Genomic DNA, 27114 nt, shown 5'->3' on the forward strand with positions numbered 1-27114 from the left:
AAGTTACACCGCTGCAAATTTCTAGGTAAGTGCTTTGTGGATCGGGCACTTAGGTAGAAATTTTGCGGCAGTTTAAATTAAATGGGAACATTTAAGTTGCGCCCGCTGGTTGTGGATCTGGCCCAGTGAGTATATCAAACAATAAAAATAAACATATAATACATCAAGGAAAATTGCTGAGTGTACTAATCCTGTGAATCCAGTGATAGAAAATCCCAAACTTTGCATATAATGCAAAACAAATTGATATAAATAAAGTCTGATATTTGACATAAAACACCAACAAAATATTGAAAAAAGGATGAAGATAAGATCTGGTGTGTAATAGGTCCTGTCACCAAAACATAGCACAGCGTGCTTAACGAATCCTTCAGTGTAAAACACCTCTGTGTCTGCAAGCAGCTCACCTCACTGCTGTCGGATAAACAGCATAAATGTGCCCCAAATGTAGATGGAGGAGGTTGGTTGCAGTAATATAGGAGTCTCCTTAAAGTTAGAGCATAGAGAAAAAGGTTCATAGCGTAACTCTATGGAAATCCACAGTGGAGCAATGGCTAGTCACACGGTATTGCACTCACTTTTGTATAAGGGAGCGTGGGCGTTAATCCACGAACGCCAAGTTCGTAAGCCCCAACTGTGTGCCTTGATCCACTCTGGCTTCCCAGGTATTGGTAATCAATAGATTGTCAGAAATCTGTGGTAAAAAAAGTATCCTCGAGCACCAAGCTCGTCTCCTGCCGTCAGGCTGTAGGTGTACCTAGTGCTCCAATCCCGACGCGTGTCGCCACATCACGTCATGTGAAGTCAAAATCTATCAGTAAAGATACTCCGACATATTGTGGAGTGGGTGGGAGGAGTTGTTCAAGATTTCACATACCTTGGAAAACATTCTCCTCTCTAACACTGTTGTTAAAGGCTCCAACTCCAATCCAACCACATCACTGGCCTTGCAAATCAGTTTATTGAAGGAGGTGGACCTTTCATTCATCCGCCTATCCTCCATTCATACAGTACTTTTTATTGCTGGAAGCTATAGTACTGCTTCTATGAATGGAGGAGGGTGCAGAAATGGTGGGCATCATCTGAACTTTTCATGAGTGTCTATGAAAGGTCCAGTCAATCATATTAGCCCCATGCAGCAACAGAAGACTATGGCTGCAGGTTAATGGGTGGGGGAGAAGGAAAGAAATTCAGGTTTCCACTAAGAAACCAGCAAACAGCACAAGGAGCACTTCGCACTGAATGTAAGTGCAATCCCTTGTGCTGAAAAAAACATTTACTAAAATTAGGCTTTAACTTGAATAATACATGAGCATATACAGTACATGTTTCATATAGGATGTGTAGACTTCAAATCAATAACTTCTTTATCCAAATATGCCCATAAATGCACTTTTGTATATGGATTAAATACAGAATTGTGAAGTTGAAAATATATACAATATATATACAGTATAGTATATAGTGAATTCATATATAGTACAGAGTTTCAATTTTGTTATGTTGCAGTCTGATACTACAGTTGTTTAAATAAATTTCACTGATATAAGCAAACATAGTATATTATAAACAAAAAATACAGATCAACTCCCTAGAGTGGTACTATGGTAACACTGTATTGCTCTGGTCACAGTATGTAAAAACAAAATGTAAAAAATATAAGAATAAATAAAAAAATATATATTTTAAGAAATTGAAAAGAAAATGTTTTTTAACATACTGTAACCTGTCAGTGTCCCTGGTCACCGCCACACCAGTTATATGATGACGGTGTACTGCACTGGTGACAGTGGCCCGGATTCAGAGAGCAATTGCGCCTGCGTAACCATAGTTACGCAGCGCAATTGCTTACTTGCGCCGGCGTAACGAATGCTCCTGATTCAGGAACCTCGTTACGCCGACTGCAGCCTAAGATATGCGTGGCATAAGGCTCTTATGCCCGCATATCTTAGGCTGCATTCTTGCGATGGCCGCTAGGTGGCGTTCCCGTTGTGCTCAGCGTATAGTATGCAAATTGAATACTAACGCCGATTCACAACGTTACGCGAGCCCTGCGTACGCAGTTTACGTCGTTTGCGTACGGCGGTTTTCGCGTAAGGCTGCCCCTGCTATTAGCAGGGGCAGCCAATGTTACGTATACCCGTCGTTCCCGCGTCGCGAAATTTGAACTATACGTACTTTGCGTAAGTGAATAGTGAATGGCGCTGGACGCCATTCACGTTCACTTTGAAGCAAATGACGTCCTTGCGAAGTCATTTGCCGCAATGCACGTCGGGAAAGTTTCCCGACGGAGCATGCGCTCTACGATCGGCGCGGGAACGCGCCTAATTTAAATGATTCCCGCCCCCTACTGGATCATTTAAATTGCGCGCGCTTACGACGGGCATTTTGCCGGAGAGCCCACGCAATTTACGGAGCTACTGCTCTGTGAATCGCGGGTAGCGCAGAAAATTTGCGGGGGCGCAGGGCAAAAACGTTGCCCTGCACCTCCGTAAAAACTGCGCAAAGGTACCTGAATCTGCCCCAGTATGTTAAAAAAAAAACATAATTTTCTTTTCAATTTCTTAAAATATTTTTTATTTTTTATATTATTAATTCTTATAATTTTTACATTTACAAAACATATTTTTTCTTAATTTTCCCCAAAAATTGTGACAAAAAGTTACAACTTCAAAAAACACGCCATGCCTCTTACAGACTGTCTGCTTTCCAAAAAGGTAATTTGGGGGGGTATTTGCACTGTCCTGGCATTTTCGGGTCTCAAGAAATGAGAAAGGCCGTCAGCACATCCGGATTGATCGATTTTGAGATATACACCATAGTTTGAGGACTCTATAACTTTCCTACAGACTAAATAATATAAACTGATTTGGGTTATTTTCACCAAAGAAATGTAGCAGAATGCATTTTGGCCTAAATTTCATTTAGTTTATTTAGCAAAAAAATATAAAAACCCAGTGGTGAATGAATACCACCAAAAAGAAAGCTCTATTTGTGTGAAAAAATTATAAAAATGTCATATGGGTACAGTGTTGCATGACCGCGCAATTGTCATTTAAAGTGCGACAGTGTTGAAAGCTGAAAATAGGTCTGGCAGGAAGGGGTAAAAGTGCCCGGTATTAAAGTGGTTAAAGTATCACTTTATGGAAGAACTTCAAAAAACAGATTGTGATTAGTTAGCAACCTGGAACTATTGTGACAAAAAACACTTTTGCCAGAAATATGTTATGTAGCATAAAGAGTGCAATGGCCAAGAACAAGCCATATACAGTATAGCCCAACATACAGAGTGCAATGAATGGTCAGGAGCAGGGTCGCCAATAAGGCAAGTACAGCTGGACCCTCCTGTAGAGGGCCCAGGCCCCATCAGTTCAACAAGCATCTGACAAGCAGGGGGGGGGTGATCACAGTGGTGGGGTCAATCCCTGAAACCGATCCCCCGCCACACACCCCCTCCTGACAGCTTTCGGCTGCAGTAGAGGAAGCCACAGGAGTATTAGTTCCAGTATTTACACCCCCTCCCCTTTCCTGCTGCTCTGATCCCAGTGTGCTCCCTCCCTTTCCACATAGCACTGCTGACTTCTCCTCCTCTCCCCCTTGCCGGCTGCAGCCTCCTGCAGGTCACAGGAAGATCGGTGTTAGGATGGAAAGCAGGAGGCGAGGTGGTAAACATGTCATATATAAAAAGAGTGGTACTACTGCGCTACCATATAAAAAACAAATTCAAAAAACAGCAAAAAACATCAAATGATAAGAGCTGCGTATCAAATAGGTGAACAAAACCAAAAATATATATATGAAATGAATAAGAGATAGCGCTAATATCAACTAATGCAAGGTGAATACAATAAGTGTCAATAGTAATAATCAAAACAGTGAATAATGTTACTAGGAAACAACAACACTTATGAAAAATACTTTCTATCTAATAGAATATCACAGTGAGTTCATAAGGGGTTAAGTGGAATAAACCCATAAGCAGACCTGCAGATAATCAGCTGGCGTCTCCTTCTCACTGCTTCACATAGACAGAACCGACCTTCCCAAAGATCCAGCCAGAAAACTCCACAATATGAAGGGAAGAGAAATAAGAAAAAGAGGACAAGCCTCCTAGTGCAACAATGTATAACAAGGAGGGTGGACAAGGGACTACACCAACGGTGTGTACACTCACAAATCCGCCGATTGACACAGGCTTGGAATCAAGTTGCCGCTCAGTGTGATGGTCTCCTCACTAGGATCGTAATCCCGTCACATAGGCTCCTCCCCCACGCGTTACGTCACTCGGCACGTGACTTAGTCATGGGTCTCTGAGTGAGTGTACACACCGTCGGTGTAGTCCCTTGTCCACCCTCCTTGTTATACATTGTTGCACTAGGAGGCTGGATCTTTGGGAAGGTCGGTTCTGTCTATGTGAAGCAGTGAGAAGGAGACGCCAGCTGATTATCTGCAGGTCTGCTTATGGGTTTATTCCACTTAACCCCTTATGAACTCACTGTGATATTCTATTAGATAGAAAGTATTTTTCATAAGTGTTGTTGTTTCCTAGTAACATTATTCACTGTTTTGATTATTACTATTGACACTTATTGTATTCACCTTGCATTAGTTGATATTAGCGCTATCTCTTATTCATTTCAAACATGTCATATATGTCAGCTCCTGTGTTCATTCATAACTGACACACAGTAAATTGTGTTTACTATGCTTCAGTATGTGAATGAACAGGAAGACTTCCTGTTCATTCACTTTTCTGATGCTGTACAGTCTCTCTCTCAGCCTGACACTGTACACTCTCCCTCTCAGTCTGATGCGGTACAGTCTCTCTCTCAGCCTGTCACTGTACAGCCTCTCTCTTAGCCTGACGCTGCATAGACCCTCTCTCGGCCTGACGCTGTACAGCCTCTCTCTCAGCCTGTCGCTGCACAGCCTCTTTCTCAGTCTGACACTGCACAGCCTCTCTCTCAGCCTGACACTGTACACTCTCCCTCTCAGTCTGATGCGGTACAGTCTCTCTCTCAGCCTGTCACTGTACAGCCTCTCTCTTAGCCTGACGCTGCATAGACCCTCTCTCGGCCTGACGCTGTACAGCCTCTTTCTCAGCCTGACGCTGCACAGCCTCTTTCTCAGTCTGACACTGCACAGCCTCTCTCTCAGCCTGACGCTGTACAGCCTCTCTCTCAGCCTGACGCTGCACAGCCTCTTTCTCAGCCTGACGCTGCACAGCCTTTTTCTCAGCCTGTCCATCAGCCTGTCACTGTCTCTCTATGTCTGACGCTGTACAGTCTTTCTCAGCCTGATGCTGTGCAGCCTCTCTCTCTCAGCCTGACGCTGCATAGCCCCTCTCTCGGCCTGATGCTGTACAGCTTTTCTCTCTCAGCCTGACGCTGTACAGTCTCTCTCTTTGCCTGTCCCTGCACAGTTTTTCTCTCGGCCTGACCCTGTACAGTCTCTTTCTCAGCCTGTTGCTGTACAGCCTCTCTCTCTCAGCCTGTCACTGTACAGTCTCTCTCTCTCAGCCTGTCACTGTACAGTCTCTCTCTCAGCCTGTCCCTGTACAGTCTCTCTCGCAGCCTGTCCCTGTACAGTCTCTCTCGCAGCCTGTCGCTGTACAGTCTCTCTCTCAGCCTGTCCCTGTACAGTCGCTCTCTCAGCCTGTCCCTGTAAAGTCTCTCTCTCTCAGCCTGTCGCTGTACAGTCTCTCTCTCTCAGCCTGTCCCTGTAAAGTCTCTCTCTCAGCCTATCCCTGTACAGTCTCTCTCTCAGCCTGTCGCTGTACAGTCTCTCTCTCAGCCTGTCGCTGTACAGCCTCTCTCTCAGCCTGTCCCTGTACAGTCTCTCTCTCAGCCTGTCGCTGTACAGTCTATCTCTCAGCCTGTCGCTGTACAGCCTCTCTCTCAGCCTGTCCCTGTACAGTCTCTCTCTCAGTCTGTCCCTCTAAAGTCTCTCTCTCAGCCTATCCCTGTACAGTCTCTCTCTCAGTCTGTCCCTCTAAAGTCTCTCTCTCAGCCTGTCGCTGCACAGTCTCTCTCTCAGCCTGTCCCTGCACAGTCTCTCTCGCAGCCTGTCCCTGTACAGTCTCTCTCACAGCCTTTCGCTGTACAGTCTCTCTCTCAGCCTGTCCCTGTACAGTCTCTCTCTCAGCCTGTCCCTGTACAGTCTCTCTCTCAGCCTGTCCCTGTAAAGTCTCTCTCTCAGCCTTTCGCTGTACAGCCTCTCTCTCAGCCTGTCGCTGCACAGCCTCTCTCTCAGCCTGTCCCTGTACAGTCTCTCTCTCTCAGCCTGTCCCTGTAAAGTCTCTCTCTCAGCCTGTCCCTGTACAGTCTCTCTCTCAGCCTGTCCCTGTAAAGTCTCTCTCTCAGCCTGTCGCTGTACAGTCTCTCTCTCAGCCTGTCGCTATACAGTCTCTCTCAGCCTGTCCCTGTACAGTCTCTCTCTCAGCCTATCCCTGTACAGTCTCTCTCTCAGCCTGTCGCTATACAGTCTCTCTCAGCCTGTCCCTGTACAGTCTCTCTCTCAGCCTATCCCTGTACAGTCTCTCTCTCAGCCTGTCCCTGTACAGCCTCTCTCTCAGCCTGTCGCTGTACAGCCTCTCTCTTAGCATGTCGCTGCACAGCCTCTCTCTCAGCCTGTCGCTGCACAGCCTCTCTCTCAGCCTGATGCTGTAAGTCTCTCTCTCAGCCTGATGCTGTAAGTCTCTCTCTCAGCCTGTCCCTGTACAGTCTCTCTCTCAGCCTGTCACTGTACAGTCTCTCTCTCAGCCTGTCCCTGTACAGCCTCTCTCTCTGCCTATCCCTGTACAGTCTCTCTCTCAGCCTGTCGCTGCACAGCCTCTCTCTCAGCCTGATGCTGTAAGTCTCTCTCTCAGCCTGATGCTGTAAGTCTCTCTCTCTCAGCCTGATGCTGTAAGTCTCTCTCTCTCAGCCTGATGCTGTAAGTCTCTCTCTCTCTCTCTCTCTCTCTCAGCCTGTCACTTGAAAAATTGCAGGCACACCATAAGATTTAGAGCAATATATCTGTTGCAGTCCCTCCTAAAAACTGAAAATGGTTGGTGTTGGCGATATTCTTCTGCTGGCACGTTCAGACTGTCAAATAAGTCCTTTGATTTGCCACACGTTCATCAGATTGTCTTTGCGTGACCTCTTGTATCCTGCTAGACCAGGCATGACTGCAATATAAAGTGTAGGATAGAAAATCAAAGGATAGGGAGGGATCTGTTGTTTAGCTCACAGAGCCGACTTGAGAACTAGATTCCAGGGGAAGTGGAAGTGAGTACCTTCCAGAAACAGATATCCCCCATAAAAAAAAAAAAAAGGAGAAGGAACCTCGAAAAGAAAAGTAGAGAGGAGGACATTAAGCTAAACTTCTCTTTGCAGGTGAAGCTCCGCTTTAATCCCTGATTTTCTTGCAACCCACTTTGGATTCTCTACTTTACAAGTCTAAAGAGCGGTGTCCGTTTTCTTTACTACGCATAAAGCTTTCAACGTGAGCGGAAATGACGTAGGACAACAAAGTTCTCAGCCAATAGGGTCCCGATCCTGAAAGACCCGCCAAAAGCTGTCATCGCTCGGTAAGTGTGTGTTATTGTGGGTCGCTGTGTGTACGGGGAAGAAAAGAGACGCGATGCCGGGATTTCTGGAGAACTGTGAGCGATACTTCGGGAGCTCCGACCTGTACACCGTACTCGGGGTGAGGAGGACGGCCGGGGAGGCCGAGGTCCGCCGAGGATATCGCAAGACCTCGCTGAAGGTTCACCCGGACCGGGTGTCAGAGGAGGAGAAGGACGAGGCCACGCTAAAGTTCCAGGTCAGAGCAGAGCCTTCATTCACCGCTGATATACCTTATATTATGACAGAGGGCTGTGTGTTGTTAGAGGGGACATGGTGTGTATATAGGGAGTATGATGGTGGTAAAGGAGTCCTGCGTTCTCATGATGATTGTGATGGATATACTACCAATGTTCACCTTCCAATCAGTGCCGGCCCAAGACATTGTGCTGCCCGGAACCAAAAATGAAATGCTGCCCGCCCACCAAAATGCCCCCACATCCATTATTTTATATCATAACTAAAGTGGACCTGTCATGGCTCTATACATGTATAAAGAGGACCTGTTATGGTTGTTTACATATATAGGAGTATAAAAAAGACCTGTTATAGCTCTATTCATGTATGTAGGAGTATAAAGAGGACCTGTCCACACGTCTGTTTCTTCCCGTAAACTCCCATCCCAGCGCTCCCACTCTTGACTCATTTCTAGGATCCCCCTTAGCGACTGCAGACCTGATAAAAGACAGGAGATGTCAGAGGCTGCGGACACGACACGTGAGGGGGACAGGGTCTGCCGACGCGACACGTGAGGGGGACAGGGTCTGCCGACGCGACACGTGAGGGGGACAGGGTCTGCCGACGCGACACGTGAGGGGGACAGGGGCTGCCGTCGCGACACGTGAGGGGGACAGGGGCTGCCGTCGCGACACGTGAGGGGGACAGGGGCTGCCGTCGCGACACGTGAGGGGGACAGGGGCTGCCGTCGCGACACGTGAGGGGGGACAGGGGCTGCCGTCGCGACACGTGAGGGGGACAGGGGCTGCCGTCGCGACACGTGAGGGGGACAGGGGCTGCCGACACGACACATGAGGGGGACAGGGGCTGCCGACACGACACATGAGGGGGACAGGGGCTGCCGACACGACACATGAGGGGGACAGGGGCTGCCGACACGACACATGAGGGGGACAGGGGCTGCCGACACGACACATGAGGGGGACAGGGGCTGCCGACACGACACATGAGGGGGACAGGGGCTGCCGACACGACACATGAGGGGGACCGGGGCTGCCGACATGAGGGGGACACGGTGTACACTGATCGCTGTTCCCTATGACAGGGAACAGACTATCAGTGACTCGTCACTAGGAAGAACGGGGAGATGTTATGTTTACACTGACATCTCTCCATTCTTCAGCTCTGTGACACGATCGCTGGACACCGGCGGACATCGGGATCCCACGGGCACGGAGCTCGCGTCAGGGTTTCCTGCGACCACACAGCTGGCAAATTAAAGGGGACGTATATATACGCCCATTTTCCCAACTGTGCCATTCTGTCGACGTATAAGTGCGTGTGGCTGTCGGCAAGCAGTTAAACTAGGCTTTTGGAATACATACATTTTTTCTTGCATATTCGTTTTTTTACTGCGTCTTCGGGTCTGAAATGAAGGTTTGAGCTCCTGTGAGGGAAAATTTCTCATTTACACACAGAGTGCAGCTTGGCCCCGCCTTCCGCTCTCTATCTCTCTCTCTTTATTAGTTCACTGGCAGTGATTGGCAGGAGCCAACGGCTCCCACTACTGTGAGTGCAACGAGGGAAGAGACACAGGAGAGCCAATGCTCTTGTTCACATCGCTGGATCGAGATGGGGCTCAGGTAATTATTAGGGGGTGCTGCTGCACTCAGGTTTTTGACCTTCTTGCATGCATGAAGATCAAAAACCTTCTGCCTTCAGGATGACTTTAAAACCTGACATTGATGATTCTTACACAAATATCCTGTCTGATCCTTTACCACAACTTTTGACTTAATATGTGGTGCGAGCGATGAACAAAGTGATGTGCAAAAATCTGTTTTGTGAGCTGTCGTCATTCTTTTATTAACTGTTTGGTTTGCTAGACTCTCACCTGAATCCCTAGTTTAATGGATATGCTTCAATTTACAGATACTTGGAAAAGTGTATTCAGTTCTCTGTGACCAAGAACAGCGAGCAGTCTATGATGAGCAAGGAATTGTGGATGAGGAGTCCGATGCAATTTCTCAAGACCGTAACTGGGAGGAATATTGGCGTCTGCTGTTTAAAAAGGTTACTTACAACATTCTGAATTCGCAAACGTTTTAAAGCAATTCTATGTTTGTTATTTTGTTAACAAAAAAACTTTTTTTCAGAAAAAAGGTTGACACCCACACTGCATGGAGGAGGCATATTCAGGTGTTGGACAAACCAGGCGAACAGCCGATGTTCGGCCCAAACTCATGCTTGGACCAAACCATTAGTCTAACACGATTAGTTACTGCACTTTATGCTTTGTTCATATAGCTGATATTAGTAGTACTAATCCTGAATGTTTTTGTACATTTATGGGTGCATCCACTTTTCACTGTAGCATATCAGGATCAACCTGGCCATGCCCAATTAAATTTACTTTTTTTTTTTTTTTCCCTGTTAGATAACTGTGGAAGATATCCAAGCCTATGAAGATAAGTACATAGGATCAGATGAAGAGAGAGCAGATATTATACAAGCTTATACGGACTTTGAAGGAGACATGGATAGCATAATGGACTCTGTAATATTTGCTGATATTGATAATGAGCCGAGGATCAGAGAGATCATCCAGAAAGCCATTAAGAAGAAAGAAGTTCCAACTTACGATGATTATGTAAAAGAACCCAAAAAGAAAAGAGACCGTCGCAGGAAAAGGGTAAGCAACACACTTGTTCAGTGATGACATTCATATGAATATTCCCAGTAAATTCAGTGAGTTGAATATCGTTCTGAAGTCCTTCAAACTTCCATTTGCTTTTAACGTTCTGTTGGAACAACACCTAAAGTTTACATCATTACTAAATGAAACCGGCATGCCCTGTTAGGCAGTCATTAATTCTAGAAGTTTTCCTTTTATCCTGCTACTTTGAATTTTCTTGTCATTGTGGTCAGACAAATGCTGATTTGACCCCCACTAACAATTCCTCTAATATCCTATTATAAACCTACTTAAAATGAAAAATTTCAAACGCAATTCTGCTAGTGTATTGCCAGCTGAAGAGATTTCCTCTAACATTCTATTGTCTCTGGGACAAAAATTTAAGGAAAATTGGCTTGGGGGGGGGGGGGGGGGGGTAACCATTCCCTACAGCAGTTTCTCAACTTTTTTTTTTTTTTTTTTTTTTTGTCGCGGCACCCCAATTTAGAACGTAAAAAAATGATTCTAATAGCTTTACACAATGCAGCCACATCCACACGTAGGACACCCAATGTTAGCGGTGATGTATTCTTCCAAAGTAAATGCTTTTGCACACGGACTAGTATCCCAATGTTTCTCTTCTCCCTCAATTTTTCTCGATCAGTCAGCTAATGTCACCCCAGTGCTGAGGAGGAGGGCTAAACAAAGATGCTGTGGAGGCAACAGACATCCTCCTTATCAACTGATGATGTCACTGGTTGTCTAAAAAAAAAAATCAGAATGATGCAAAATGAAATGAAAACCATAGCTTTGTGTAACTAAAAGGCAGGCTTAATCCACCTGCTGGCTTATATACAATTTTTTGGCATTTTGCCAAGGCACCCTGGATGAAAAAGGCAGCCATACACTACCCAAAGTAAAAAAAAAAATGGGGTTTAGATTAATTTTAACTTACTACATTGAAACTTAACTGCATGGTGTCTGGCTATTAATGTTCTCAGGAATATAAGTCCTGTGCTGTAAAAGCAGGATACAGGTAACAGAATTTTTAGCAAGTGTCCTAGTTCTCAAACCCTGCAATCATATTAGTTTAATAGTTTTCATGTCTGCCTTACTAACTGGGAACTAGTCAGCATAGTTCAACATAGTTCTTCTCTGTGTTCATCAAGAGAGCCAAACATGGAGATCACATGCATGCTGGAGGTTGATACAGAAACATAACCTCTTAAGCCTGTAGGTTTCGCTGCAGCCTGAATAAAGAATGCCTTTTTTTGATGCTGTAATTGTCCGATACAATGACACAAGGAGGTGTGCTGAAGTGTAGATGCAGACATGTGTGGTTGAAAGTATATGCAAATACTCATTAACTACTTTGCTAAGCCCAGTTTGTTTTTCAAAAAGGCTGTAAAACCTAACCTCCATGTATTTAAAAAATGGCTTGTTCACATGATGTAATAAGCTTCCCATTTTGTAAGCTGTCTCGTCTGGCAGCCTAATGTAGGACAGGTGAGCACAGACACTTTATTTTTTATTTTTTTTATTTTTTCCCGTAAGTTAATCAGACATGGAGAACAACTTTTAGTTGCCTGTGTTTGTCTCTCCCTTTTATGACTCTGCTCCTGGTGCCTAATCAAGGTAGCTGCAGGTATTTTCTTTTCATGCCTAGATTTAGATTGCGCTGTCTCTGGTTGGGACTTCATCATGGACACAAGTGTCCATGAACATCTGCTCTGATCATAATTTCCCATGCACCTGTGCTTTGGACATAGGCAGCATGGAGAGACTGAAAAGATGCAGTCTGTCTGCAAGAAAATATGGGCAGCGATCCACAACAAAACACTGATAAAGGGCACGTTTGGTAAATGCTTTTCCCAGTGCTGAACTGTTTGCTGTAGTTGTCTGTGTGACCAAATAGGTGTAAGTACGGCTCAGTTCTGCAGTGCAGATGTGCTATAACAAAGCAAGAGCAAGTACAGCTCATGCAAATGCAAAGAGGTGGGCATAAATAATGTTGGGATGTAGTAAAAAATAAGTGCATGCTCCTCCTTGCCACCATTTTATTATGAACACCCCCCACTTCTAATGTGTTCACATCACTGGTTTGACTTTTTGGAGCAATGCCAAAGCCTACAGCTTTTGTATTCCCAGGCTCTACCCTGGAGGGAGTTCAGAGTTTCTGCTGCAATAAGAATTTAGTAATAGAAGGAAAGGGGTGCAAAAAAGTTTGTTTATTTTTATATATATATATATATATATATATATATATATATATATATATATATATATATATATATATATATATATATATATATATATATATATATATATAAAATTGACACATATGCCATATTTTTTTTTTAGGCTGCTGAAGAAGCCCAAGAAGCAGAGGAAATGAAAAAAGAATTGGGACTGGATGATGAACAAGATGACTTAAAAGCTTTAATTCAAGTAAGAGAACACAGGACCCCTGGATCTTAAGTTTGTTTTCTAAATGTATCTAACTTTTATTTATTTTTTCCCTTTTGTAGAGAAAGCAGAAGGATCGCGAAAAGGATCTTGATGGTTTTATGGCACAATTGGAAGCAAAATACTGCAATAATCCAAAAAAAGGAGGGAAAAAAACCACAGGGGCAAAAAAAGGAAAAAAATGATATTTTGTTTTCCATTACTTCGCTAATAGAAATACAAATGCTTTATCAGACGACCTCGTCTATACCTTTCTTTCCGCAAGCCTGCCACTACCAGTGAAGCAGTATAAGACCACAGAACTTGTAGGGGGATGTGTGTCGGACTTACAGTAGAGTTAACAACCACAATGTTTAGTTATACATATCCTGTATGTTTTGTACATGTTTGTGTGCACACCCTATAGTGGGATTGTTGCTTGATGAGTATTTTTTGAGTCAGATGCAATAGTAAACCATTCTGACTTCTTTGTTAAATGTACATTTGTATATTTTTACAATTACCTTTTTGAGCGTGAATTGTTTTATAAAATTAGGAAAGAAAAAACATGCATATTAAATATGGTGGCTGATTAGATGGTACAGTTTTTAACTGCAGCTGCAAGTCTGCTAAGTTGCTGTGATTGGCACTTCTCTTTTTTTTTTTTTTTTACTTTATAACCCAGACCCCCTAAAACATGTAAAGGTTTTTAAGCAAACTGTATTTAAAAAAAAAAATAAGCACTTGTCTCAGTATAGCAAACTTTTGTAAACGTGTGTATTTTGTCTTGCCTAATCAAAAGCTTTAGAGGGAAGTGCAACTTAATATTTGGAATTCCACTTGTTTGTTTTTTGTTATATTTAGTTTTTTTCAATTAAAAAAAAATGGATGAAAATGTTGCTTGTTTCTGCTTTCCATGTCTCACACAGAACTTTCACGTTTTTATTTTTTTTTTTACTTCTTTATTCCTGTAGCAGCAGTTGGGTTCAGCGTTTAATAGGTTGTACCATTGCTGATTGGAAACTATCAACCTTGTAAAACAACTTGTTAAGTTTTAGATAGAAATGAAAAGGCAAAAGATTTTTGTATAGATATATAAAAAAAAAAAAAAAAAAAATACCCCCCCCTTTTTTTTTTTTTCCTCGTGATCACATTCCCTCTGTTCTCAGCTGAATAAGAGCTAGGGGAGGGAAAGCGGCTGAGCTTCCTGGTAACAGGCTGTGCAAGAGGGGCATATCAGGACAAGTCTGATCATTTGAGGAGAGCAGGCCGAGTTCCCAGCCTACCTAGAGAACAGTTTTTAATAGGAAAGCAGAGGGATTGGTGGGCACACCAGGGATTTCACACAAAGGAATTAATACAAAAAACATGGTATATCAGGAATATGAAGTGCTGGGGGTAACAAACACTTTAAGTTACAGAATATAAAATTGCAAAGCACTTTATTTAAACTTCTTGTACAAAAAAAATACATATTTACATGGTTGGGTTAACAAAAAAAAGAATGTTGGCAAAAAGCCATAAAATATTTGACATGTTGCGGCAATTTCTTTATTTGGCATGCCAGGTAAAACCTTTTTTACCACTGGAAAAAGTGTAAATTAACCTGAATTCCAGCCATTGACAGTAAGGTGTAAGTTAGTTGCGCCTGAGTAGGACACGGATATAATAAATGGTATAGCCAGTGTACAACTAGGCAAACCTCCACTATCTTTCAAAATGTAACTTTTTAGTTTTTTTTTTTCCTGAATGGAGCAGAGGGACATCATTTTGGGGTGTGTGTGTGTGTGTGTGTGTGTGTGTGTGTGTGTTTTTTTTATTTTTTTGCCCTCATGGACAATGTCACTGAAAAATCTCTGATGGCGGAGTTAAAATACATTTTTATACTTTGTCACTGACATGGAACACAAATGTATATCGGGTGATCTGACTTGGCTTGCTTGTCCAGGGTGTGTGACCAGAGCCCAATAGCAATAGCGGACTTCATATCTTTTGGTACATAATTCCTTTTTAAGAGTCAGCCCTCTCGGCAGTAAGTCCTTTCTACCTTTTAGTCCTGGCTCAACCCCCTCTCTCCAGCTATATAAAAAATAAAAAAATAAACCTTTTTAAGGGTTACAAGCTGGTTGTCTCTGCCAATCCTCTTCTGAAAATGCTAGTTGTCTTAAGGCAGTGGTTCTCCACCCTATCCTCCAGTACCCCCGATAGGCCATGTTTGCAAGTTTTCCTTTATCTTGCACAGGTTCTTTTAACCACTTCCATACCGCGCCTATTCTGGCACTTCTCTCCTTCATGTAAAAATCAATATTTTTTTTTTTTTTGCTAGAAAATTACTCTGAACCCCCAAACATTTTTTATATATATATATAATTTTTTTTTTTTAGCAGACACCCTAGGGAATAAAGTGGCGGTCAGTGCAACTTTTTATCTCACATGGTAAAAACGGGTTTATGAATTAAATAACAAAACATTAAAGTTAGCTCAATTTTTTTTGTATAATGTAAAAGATGTTACGCAGAGTTAATAGATAACTTGTCACGCTTTAAAATTGCGCACACTCATGGAATGGCGCCAAACTTCGGTACTTAAAAATCTCCATAGGCGACGCTTTAATTTTTTTTTTTACAGGTTACTAGTTTATAGTAACGTGCAATTATTGCTAGAATTATTGCTCTTGCATGCGGCGATGCCTCACATGTGTGATTTGAACAGCGTTTACATATGTGGGCAGGACTTGCGTTCGCTTCTGATCGCGAGCTACTGGGGACAGGGGCGTTTTAATTATTTTTTTTTTTTATTATTATTATTTTACTTCATTTTTACACTTTTTTTTTTTTTTTTTACCACTTTTATTCCTATTACAAGGAATGTAAAGCTCCCTTGTAATAGGAATAGTGTGTGACAGGTCCTCTTTATGGAGAGATACAGGGTCAATAATGAGATCGGGGAAAAGAAATTCACCACTTATGCTTTCAGCCGCGATTGCGGCTTTGTTTACTTCCGCGTACCCGTGCGTGACGTCATGTCATTGTGGCCAGGCCTCCAATGATAATAGAGATGACCAGTGACCATCTGGTCACCGGAAATCTCTGCTCTTCATTCAGCGGCGGCCGATTCGTTCTCCGGGCCTCCGATGGCACGGAAGAGCCCGGAGAAGCGGCGGGAGGGGGGGGGGGGTAATGTCGCCTCCCGCTGCCTATAATAACGTTCAAGCAATGGAACCGCTGCTATGATCATTCTTATGGTGCTCAGAATTGCCGCCTGAAAAGGATATCTGAATGATGCCTGTAGCTGCACCCATCATTCAGATATCCCCCACTGAAGTCCAGGAAGTCATATGACGTCCTACAGTACGGAAGTGGTTAAAGTAAAACTATTAGGCAAAATGTTTCTTTTTCATTTTGGATAGAGCGAGGGAGGGTTACAACCCCTGTCAGATTTGATTATTATTTTTATTTATTTATTTTTCACCATCTGTATCCCATTGCAGAGATTTCCCTTCACTTCCTGTCCCATTGACAAACAGGAAATCCCTGCAAATTAAGGGGATTTCTTGGGGATCACCAGAACTAGCATCCCCATTGGAAGATTTTCCCTCTATTACTTTTCTGGGGGCAACCCAAAATTTGGGGATTTTTTTTTTTTTTTTTTTTTTTAACTTTCAATGATAATTGTAGACAGGAAAAATAGAGAGGGGGATCTCCTTAACTGTAGCTGTAGACAACCTGTCATTGCAGTGTATGAGCTCAGCAGCTTCTCCCATTAGCAGGAAATGGATTCACAGAATGGTAAACACCTGTGGGACTAGTGACTTGGTCCCCTTTCACACGGGCGGACCGTTCATATCCACCTGTCAGGTTTTTTTTGTTCAGCGGACCTGAACAGACGATCCATACATCTCTATGGAGCGATGAATGTCAGCGCTGACATACGCTCTGCTAAATCCATAGAGATGTATGGAGCATCCGATCAGGTCTGCCTGAAAAACTCTCAGGCAGATCTGAACGGTCTGCCCGTGTGAAAGAGCCCTAACGGGGTTTGATAAGATTTCAGCTGCTGACCTGAAACAAGTATACATATCTGTAAAGATGGACAACCTTATTTGCATACTTTGAGGGAAGGGAACAGAAGTATTGAAGCAAGAGGGCTAACATGACCCACAAAAACAAGTGGTAATAACGGTCTCCGTGTTTCGCTCAGGAAACCATTGCTTTAATGTACCACCTACTTAACTGTTCAGCTTTAGACTATGGTTTACACTTGTGCTATTGCAATACCGTTCTTTTTAAATGGCAACCCTAACACACTGGGAGGGTAAAATCCAGGATAGGTGTATTGGCAGCATGTTCAAAATTAATGCATTGTTGCAGCATCAGTACAAGCAACAATGGGCCCCTAAACTTGTTGCAAACCTGTGGGGGTTGTTTTTTTTTTTTTCTTAAGTTCAAATGAGAATCTATATGTAAGATGCCACTGCTGATTGTTTTTAAAGGCATAGATTAGGTCTGTCATATATATATATATATATATATATATATATATATATATACACAGGGCTTTTTTTCAGCAGGAACGCGGGGGAACGCAGTTCCGGCACCTTTCCGAACTGAATGTATGTAATGGAAAGAGGTTCTGGGGTGTTCTGGAGAGTCTATTGATGCTGGCTTCTGGTGGGTCTATTGTTGCTGGAGGGGATCTATTTTGCAAAGGAAGGGGATCTTTTGTTGCTGGGGAGTTCTTCTGTTGCCCGTGGGGAATCTATTGTTGCTGGGGGGGGGGGTCAGTCATTGCTAAGAGGGATGTACTGTTGAGGAAGGGGTCTTTGTTGCTGGCTGCTGGAGGGTCTATTGATGCTGGCTTCTGAGGAATCTATTGTTGCTGGAGGAGGGGATATATTTTTTTTAGCAGGGGAGTCTATTGTTGCTGGAGGTGGGTCTTATGTTGCAGGGGGTCAATTATTGCTGGGAGGAATCTGCTGGCTGCTGGAAGGTCGATTGATGCTGTCTGTTGGGAGTCCATTGTTGCTGGGGTGGATCTATTGTCGCTGGGGTGTCCATTGTTGCTAGATCTATTTTACTGCCTTTCTTGTTATCATTAACAAATTCTATACAAAATACTTAGCATCACAAAAATGATACTTGTTTCTGCATTCTCTAAAAGGGGTGGAAGTGGGTAAGGGGTGGAACCAAGGAACGGTGCTCGGAGGTGGGTAGGGGGTGGAGTCAAGGGTGACTTGGAAGGGAGGAGTTCCTGCACCTATTCTCTGAGAAAAAAAGCCCTGTGTATATATATATATATATATATATATATATATATATATATATATATATATACACACACACACACACTTGTTTCAGGTCAGTGTCTTACTAAGTGGTGACGTAATGTGAACACTTCACACTCAGCCACTCTTGTCATTAAAAGCTGTAAAGTCATACGGCCTGTTTCACACATGTGCTTTTTTTTTTCCCATATAAAACATTTTGAATCCTTTCCACATACAGTGTGAGGGTTATTTACTGAAGGCAAATTCACTTTGCTCTACAAGTGCAGTCGCTGTAGATCTGAGGAGGACATGCAAGGAAAATAAACAGCATTTTAGCTTGCACATGATTGGATAATAAAATCAGCAGAGCTTCCCCTCAGATTTACAGCGACTGCACTTGTAGTGCAAAGTGGATTTGCCTTTTGTAAATAACCCCCACTGTGTGTCTCTTGTCTGCAATACCTGGAGATCAGACTGGAGTGATGTTGTGCTTCTACACCTGACAGCCTCAGCTCATCGAGCCATTTACTGCGCTGGCTTTTCTCATCTAATGCTGGCCATACTCTATAAGAAAAATTGGCTAAACCCATTTTAAAAAAAAAAAGAACGTTCGGCCGTGAGTGCAAATGATGGTGCCATTGTGTAATGATCGATAAATCATTCAGTGGACATAAATAAAAAAAACATTTGGTTCGTTCTTTTTTTTTTTTCATATACCTAGTGCAGACAGTTCGGACGGGAAACACATTAACCTTTCAATTTATCATTCGTTCCGCAGAACACACAAAGCCGGTCAAATCAATGGAGGTGGATAGGAATGTGCCCACCTGCATTTTTACAAATGATTTTATGGCTTTGCTTCTCTAGGATAAAATAAATGAAGGTAAGTATAAAGGAAAGGGAGGACAGTATTAGGTGAAGTTGTTGATTAGCTCTGCATAGGAAAAGCACAGGTTCACTTTATGTGAACAAATTCATTTGCCTTCGAGCTGGGCAACATTGAGTTTTGTGATCCAACAGGTACACCAATAGGGATTCAAACCTTGTTTTCCAGCATTGCTCTGACCATATTATACAAGAACAATTCTCATTCTTTTCAACTCTCTTAACCCATTAATAACTTCTGTCTAAAACTGGGTTGTAGTTTTGAACATATATATTTCTTAACATCCAGGCTATCCTGAGTATAAATGTATTGCTTGATGCAGCAGCTAGTGGAGTGTGACTGAGTAAGCACTCTAATCGTATTGGTTTAACATCTGATCAACTAGCTGTCCGACTAGTGACAATCCTGCCGTTCATAAGCTGTGCTGTACACAGTTCTACAATTTGGCATCTGCTAAATTATGTCTTTATCCTGTGAAGGACTAATCCCATGTGCCATGCATTAGTCTATTTATAGTCCTTGTCTGCTTCTTGCAAGGGCTCCACCACGACTTTGAGATTTGAGTGTTAGGTGGAGTGGGTTACCTAGAATCAAAGAAAGACATAAGAAAATAGAACTACAATCAGATTTCTTTTTTACGCTCAAAACATGTAAATGACATCTAAAACACTAGCTATATAAACAATATGCATATTGTGCACCTATGGAGTAACTGTTAAAAAGCTGTAATTTATTAAACATGGGGTTTGATTTACTAAGGCCTCTTTCACACGGAGCGGACCGTTTTTGTGTCCGCTCCGTGTGTGTCCGTCGGCTCAGCTGGGATCATCCATAATCCCCGCTGAGCTGTTGGCGGACAGGGCGGTCCCCGCACACAGTGCAGCGACCGCCCTGTCTCTCCTCCGCTCTCCCCTATGGGGAATCGGATGAAGACGGACCGTCTTCATCCGATCCGTTCCGCCGGACGGAAGAAAAATAGGGTTTTCTTCCGTCCGAAAAACCGGATCCTGACGGACGCGGATGCTCAATCCGCTAACGGACGCGATCCCATAGGGATGCATTACAAGTCCGTAAACGGACTTGTAATAAACGGACGAACGGTCTGCCAATGTGAAAGGGGCCTAAAAGTGGAGAGTGAAAAATCTGGTGCAGCTGTGCATGGTAGCCAATCAGCTTCTAACTTCAGCTTGTTCAATTAAGTTTTGAAAAAAAAAAAAAAAAAAAGCTGATTGGTTTCTATGCAGAGCTGCACCAGAATATGCACGCTCCAGTTTTAGTAAATCTACCCCGTAGTCCATTTTAAAGGATAATTTCACCTTTGGGAACATGTTCCACCCATTTCCCAATGCTGCAGCCGCTGCCCCATACTAGCTGTCACTTTTTGAAATCACTGGGGCTCCACCCACATGGCCGCATCATGCTTTGCAGCTGTCGGCTTGTAGTTCGCAATGAACTACCACGTTGTTGGTGGTAGCTCACCGATTCTTCCTGTTGGTGTATTTGCTTACCTAGGGGATATATGGGCACACAGATACACTAATGCCACGTACACACGATCGGTCCATCCGATGAGAACGGACCGATGGACCATTTTCATCGGTTAACCGATGAAGCTGACTGATGGTCCGTCGCACCTACACACCATCAGTTAAAAAAACGATCGTGTCAGAACGCGGTGACGTAAAACACAACGACGTGCTGAAAAAAACGACGTTCAATGCTTCCAAGCATGCGTCGACTTGATTCTGAGCATGCGTGGATTTTTAACCGATGGTTGTGCCTACTAACGATCAGATTTTTTCCCATCGGTTAGGAATCCATCGGTTAAATTTAAAACAAGTTGGCTTTTTTTTAACGGATGGTTATATAACCTATGGGGCCCACACACGATCGGTTTGGACCGATGAAAACGGTCCATCAGACCATTCTCATCGGTTTAACCGATCGTGTGTACGCGGCATTATAGATCAGCAGGAGACCTGCACATTTTTGCAAGAAAATGTGCATTTATTTTTATTATATTTATTTTTTAAAGTGAACTTATCCTTTAAACCAATAAATACTTAAACTAACATTTACCTGAGTGTAGCTCTTCGCTGTTGTCTTTCCGCTCATAGATTGAATGGCTCCATTGCACTGAACTGGCTGATGAACTGCCAATACCCAAACCAATGCCAGTCACACCAATGCTAATGGAATCTACACACAGAAATATAAAAAGAACATTTTCATTTTAACAAAATTCAGTCTACATCCTATATTTAACACAGAAATAAATATTTATAGCACGGTAGGACATCATGGGTTTCATCATGCTGATCGTTCACATGTATGCCTGAAGACGATCTATTAAAACTTGTCAAGTCTACATGTGGAGTGCATTGGATCTAAACAAATACTTGAACCCTATATTCAATATTTCTTTGTTTGGTTTGTGTTTTGGCTTTTATTAAATGTTATAATAAAATGTATGTTTTTTTTATATGCAGCGTTTTCTTTGTATCTATATGTTCCTCTAAAAGTCCTTGGCTACTACCAATGTTGTTTGTATATCCTATCTTAATGAAATCAGTTGTTGGTACAGGGCGCAAGGAATAGCCTCCCTAGTAGAAACCTAGAAAGCAACAATCACTTGCCAGACATTCTAACTAAAGTTCAAATAATTTCACATGTTAAAGTGGGACTGTGGACAAACAATTACAGTAAAACCTTGGTTTGAGAGCGTTTTGCAAGACAAGAAAAATGTTTTAATAAATTTTGCCTTGATATACAAGCAATGTCTTGATATAAGAGTAGCGTCATGTCACAACTGAGTATAAAAAAAAAGAAGAGAGGAGCCTCTAAGTGTAGCAATATGGTTACATTTAATGAAGGTACAACATTTAGCAACTTATTGCTACACTTAGAGGTGCCTCTCTCTTCTCTTTTATACCCTGTAAACAAAATGCTTTCATATACAAGTGCTTTGGATTACAATCATGTTTCTGGAACGAATTATGCTCGCAAACCAAGGTTTTATTGTACACGATTAAAAAAAATATAAAGGATTTGAACTTCTTTACCTGCCTGTTCAGCTGCACTTGCGATTCACACACCCTAGGCATGTTACAGGCTTGAGAGTGACACCAATGTTCAGAGCCTGTAGCGTCATATGTTCCTACCTCTAGCCTACTTATATAAAATAGCAGTACCCAACTGGCAGGGTCTTGCCACTGTCCTTTACACAACATTGAGATCAACAACTTGTGCCCATTCAGATCTGTCCAGTCTGGTGCACTGGGTCAAGGCAGCCTAAGCATCTTGAATGGGCTACCAAGGCTCCAGAGTTGACAGAAAAAAGTTTCCACAATTCGTTTTCTGACGTAGTGTACCACCACAATGCCTGGTAGTAAATTATTGTGTGTTACCATGCACCGCAATGCTAGTGCGTTGGGTTTCATTCAAGGTGAATGGCACTGTAGTGCACCAATGCATGTAAGGTGCATGACTGCAATACAGTGCTGAGTCCAGCCTAAGAGGCATCCCAACATGGAGTCCCTCAGGGATCCCCTTTGTCGCCTGTACTGTTTAACATCTATCTCCGCCCTCTTTTTGAAATCATTAGTAACCAGAAGTTACTTTACCACTGTTATGCGGATGACACACAACTGTATTTTCGCATAAGCAACAAAAAGGATCATTCTCTCTGACTAGAGCAATGCCTTACTTTGATAGACAACTGGATGACAAAGAGTTATCTCAAACTCAACGGCTCGAAAACAGAACTTCTACTGTTTCACGCCAATCGAAAAAAATCATTCTGGGTAAAACTATCACCCCTAGCACCAAAGTCAAAAGTCTCTGAGTAATTTTCGACACCAACATGACAATGGATGCACAAATAGGGTCAGTAGTCAGCGGATCGCACCATCTGCTGGGCCTACTACGCAGACTCACCCCCTTTATCCCAAAAGAAGACATAGCAGTCGTGGTAGGAACAATTAGCAATTCCAGACTCGACTATGCAAATGCCCTCTATCTAGGACTCCCCAAATACCAAATCACTCGTCTGCAAGTTATCCAAAACACGGCCGCTCGATTAGTGACCGGCAAAAAAACATGGGAATCAATTTCACCTTCACTGAGATCCCTTCACTGGTTGCCAGTAAAAGACAGAATCACTTTCAAGGCACTCTGCCTAATGCATAAGTGTATTCAAGGAAACGCCCCCCAATATCTATCCGAAAAAATAAAAGCTCACAACCCCAATCGCGTTCTGCGATCCACCAATCAAAATCTATTCCAGATACCCAAAGCCAGATACAAGTCCAAAGGAGAACGAAGATTTGCAGTCCAGGGACCTCGTCTGTGGAACGATCTACCAACCACCATTCGATTGGAGGTGAACCACTTGGCCTTCAGGAGAAAGGATTAAAACCCATCTCTTCTGAGGGCGGAGCGGCTTTACGCATGGAATCGATTCAGCGCCCAGAGGTGATTCAGTTCTGCATGTGTTGCGCTATATACGTTTTTCACTCACTCACACACCTTGCCAGCGCGCTACTGTGCACTGCACTGCCACAAATTCCTCATGCATGATTCTTGGTCCCTTGTGGTGCGTTAGGAAGCACATGTGGTGACCGCTGTAAAACACGCATGCCTTAATAAGTGTACTCCATATTGTACAATGTTAGTTAACATTACCTATTTCATCAGACCCTCTCCTTGGGCGAAGTAGATTTGGGTGGTCTAAATTTACAAATGATCTTCCCAGGGGGTTTTCTGGCTAAAAAAAATACAAAGCACAATAAAATCAATGGAACATGTAACATTTTAAAGAAGAACTCCACTAGGTACAATTTGCATTTTTATTGCCCATGTGACCAGCTGTATGCTGTAAATAAAACAATTTGTTTATGGGCCACTATCCCTCCTGTAATCATGTGTACAAGATTTAAAGAACTGGGTATGTGTGTGGCCACTCCTCAATGTCTTGTTGTTGAGTAGGTTTGAACAAGAAAAAAATAAAAAAGTTTTGTTCCCATGATGCCACAGGATCATCTTATGCTGATTTGTATTATCTTTGCTTTCAATCAATATAACGAAAGCAGAGGGGGTGATAACCAGCACAAAAAATGTCAGCGCCAGACACTGGACTACCACCTGCAAAATGCTTATATATGTCCTCACTCACAAAATCCTGCTTTTTCAAAAAACCTGGAGTTCCTCTTTTAGTGAATCAAGCATGAGATCACAAATATGACAGGACATAATAACCATTGCATGCGCATGTTTGTAAAGAAGACAATCCAAATGAGAAAGCAGGAATAAAAGGGACACACATGCACACACCTTCATGTTTGGAGAATCTGAGGACAGAGGCTGTGGGTTAGGGAGCTGCCAACCTGTAAAACTTCAATTAATCTGCCTGTACAAGTCAAAAGTTAGGAAGTTTAAAAGATTACAAAATTGGTTTGGGAGTCAAATGAATCAATGTCTTTCTTGGGATAGAAAGGTCTAGTTGTGTTCAAAAGGGTATAGCCATATGTCTTCACCATATATAGAGAGCCCATTGGCCACTGTGGAAAAGGGAACCAATCCCAAGCACTGTTTTACCCAGAATGCTCAGGACAGTCATTTATTTAAAGTGTAAACCTAACCAAAATGTTTACTTTAATGTGGGGAAGGATTACAACCAATGTACAGTTTTACTGCTATGTGGGGGCTCTATTAGAAAGATTTAACCTTAATTACTGTCCCAGTGGTTATACCATACAGAAAGTAAAATCAGCAACAGGGACACAGGTAGCAATACAAAACTGACAGGGGATCTCGTCTTTCCTTAAAAGAAAAAAAAAATGTTTTACATTCTAAATAAAAGATTTTTAAAAAGGGGCCAGTGCCCATCTGCAGCCCCACCAGTGATCATTAATGCAGCCTGATCAGTGCCCATCTGCAGCCTCACCATTGCCCATCAATGCAGCCTGATCAGTGCGCGGAGATTAGAGAGACACCGGACATGTGACGTCCATCATAGGAGCTGGTCCACGAGTAAGGACTTTGTATTACAGTGGCCGCCGATCCTCACTCTGTGTAATCTGGCAGTGCTCGCCCCCCACCCCCCCAGCCTGGGTAAAATATTGGAGTATAACAATCACACAGGATTTGCCCTCTATTTTTAGGGGGGAAAAAAGTGTGTGTTATACGCCGATAAATACGGTAAATATTTTACAGATGTGTTATGCTGAAACTTCCTTCCATATCTTACATTTGGTTGTGTCTAAGAATTACAACTTAATAGAGAAACGGGAACTTTTTTTTTTAATCATACTTACCTAGGTGGATGCAGCATCAGTCCAATGATGCATCTGCCCCCCCGCCGGCTTTAAGGCTAAAAACCGAGCGATCAAATACCGCTGATTGCTCAGTTCTCAGAGCTTCCTAAGCAAAGAGCTGGTGACTGTCAGTTCAGGTCGCTAAGAGGCTGAGCGGAGTGCCGGTCCAGGCATGTGGGCAGATCCCAATTGTATAGTTGCGATCTTTTCCGAGCCTGGACCAGCTCTGTGACGTCAGACAGCCCGCTGTCTGCTGAAAACGGGTCACAGGAGTGCAGAATGAACTACACTCTTGAGATCAACAGGAGAAGTACATCCAAATGAGCTGTGGCTGTACTTCTCCCTTAAAGCAGCACTAAAGTTCTGCTGTTTGCTACGTTTAGGCAGTATTTTTATTACAGTAGAGACATGCAATAAAATACACTTACCTGCATATTTGCAGTGTCCCCAGGCATGTACTGTAAACTGATCTGTGCAGCTCAGATTAGCTTACAGCAGCTGTGCTGATCCCTGTGTGCCAGAATGATGGCTGCCTGCGCATATGCAGGAGTGGTGTCATTATACGCTAACCAAAAACCAGCAGCTGGGAAAAAATCCCGGTGAGGGTCGCTACAGCTGGAGAAAAGGTAAGTATAAACTACCTTTAGTGCAGCTTTAAAATGGAACTAAACCCATCAATTTAAACAGTTACATTTAAGGCATGTTGTGAATAACGGTCACAGTTGATTGTGCTCTCAACCAAACGGCTAGGCCATCAAATGGTTGATGTCATAGCTGATCACATGTGCAGCACCAAAGCAACTGCAGATCAAACAGAGGCTAAGGTGGCAGCTTATTTCCCTGTAAAGGATAAATATGTTTAGTTCCACTTTAAAGAAATCCAAATTGTTGTGCTTCCAGCTTAACGGGACAATCTTTGAAAAGCCTCAGCTATACTACACAACACCCACTTCATGGTACAGTCAACATTCTGTAGCTTTTTACAGTGTGTTTCGTGTGAGATCCATGAAGGCATTTGAGGATTATCCTCCATGTGTGAGCACATGAAGCACACCATCACAAACACACACTGGAGATAGAATGCAGAATTCACAATAGGTTTTATATGAATAACCTACACAGCATATCTCCAGCTCTCAATTCTTAAACAGCTCCTGAAATACACAAAGAAAAAAAAAAGACACTTGGGAAAAAAACAATTTAGCTAAAATGTAACAATAAGCTGAAGCAAATCATTTCAGTAAATGTTCAGTTTTACGACTGCTGCATTCATTCATGTGCTTGGACATGATGTATGACTGAAATAAAACCTACTGTGCCTTAAACGTGAAACCAATCAGTGAACTGGCAATGTTATCCAGCAAACACTCCAACTTTCTTTACTTGATTTCCTTTAATATGAGGCTTCTGCGGCAACAATTCACATAACACCTCACATGGTCCCTGGTAGTATACTTCCTGAAGTCTTTATAAATTCTCGCTGCCCCCTATTATTTATCAGATTTGTAAGCATTCAGGAAGGCTTGAATATGAGTGGTGGCATTAAGAAACAAGTCTGTAGTATCATTTTAAAAAAGGGCCTGCCGTGAGATGTTTGGGATGGAGAAGTGAATGACAGCTATGCCCAGAGGCGTTGCTAGGGGGGTGCGGTCCGCACCGGGTGACACCCGCTAGAGGGGTGACACCATCCCGTTTTTTTATTTAGCTGACATGCCCAGCCTGCCCTGTGCAATCCCAGCCTGCCC

At 42.9% G+C, this 27114-nt stretch overlaps 2 protein-coding genes across 3 annotated transcripts in view; one reads left to right on the forward strand and one right to left on the reverse strand.

Annotated features, from left to right (window-relative positions):
• Positions 1–7493: 7493 nt before the first annotated feature.
• Positions 7494–13802, forward strand: DNAJC9 (DnaJ heat shock protein family (Hsp40) member C9). Its single transcript, XM_040362285.1, has 5 exons — positions 7494–7806; positions 9717–9857; positions 10222–10476; positions 12820–12906; positions 12987–13802. Exons 1-5 carry the CDS (start codon positions 7624–7626, stop codon positions 13107–13109), a joined length of 789 nt encoding a protein of 262 aa, XP_040218219.1. The 5' UTR covers positions 7494–7623; the 3' UTR covers positions 13110–13802.
• Positions 13803–18897: 5095 nt separating this feature from the next.
• The window catches only part of FAM149B1 (family with sequence similarity 149 member B1), a 61535-nt gene continuing 53318 nt past the window's right edge, over positions 18898–27114 (reverse strand). For both annotated transcript variants that reach the window (XM_040362289.1, XM_040362288.1), the window contains 3 exons: positions 23739–23820; positions 21135–21254; positions 18898–19639 (listed from right to left, as the gene is read on the reverse strand). In XM_040362289.1, the coding sequence (XP_040218223.1) occupies positions 19566–19639; positions 21135–21254; positions 23739–23820 (276 nt within the window). In that variant the 3' untranslated portion in view covers positions 18898–19565. The remainder of the gene's footprint in view (positions 19640–21134; positions 21255–23738; positions 23821–27114) is intronic.

This window comes from Rana temporaria, chromosome 8, assembly GCF_905171775.1.
Source record: "Rana temporaria chromosome 8, aRanTem1.1, whole genome shotgun sequence".
NCBI classification, from domain to species: Eukaryota; Metazoa; Chordata; class Amphibia; order Anura; family Ranidae; genus Rana; species Rana temporaria.

Coding starts and splice junctions, on each gene's coding strand:
- DNAJC9 (XM_040362285.1), top strand. CDS start 7,624: ATGCCGGGATTTCTGGAGAACTGTGAGCGATACTTCGGGAGCTCCGAC. Junction 7,807..9,716: donor AGGCCACGCTAAAGTTCCAG/GTCAGAGCAGAG, acceptor TTCAATTTACAG/ATACTTGGAAAAGTGTATTC. Junction 10,477..12,819: donor GAGACCGTCGCAGGAAAAGG/GTAAGCAACACA, acceptor TTTTTTTTTTAG/GCTGCTGAAGAAGCCCAAGA.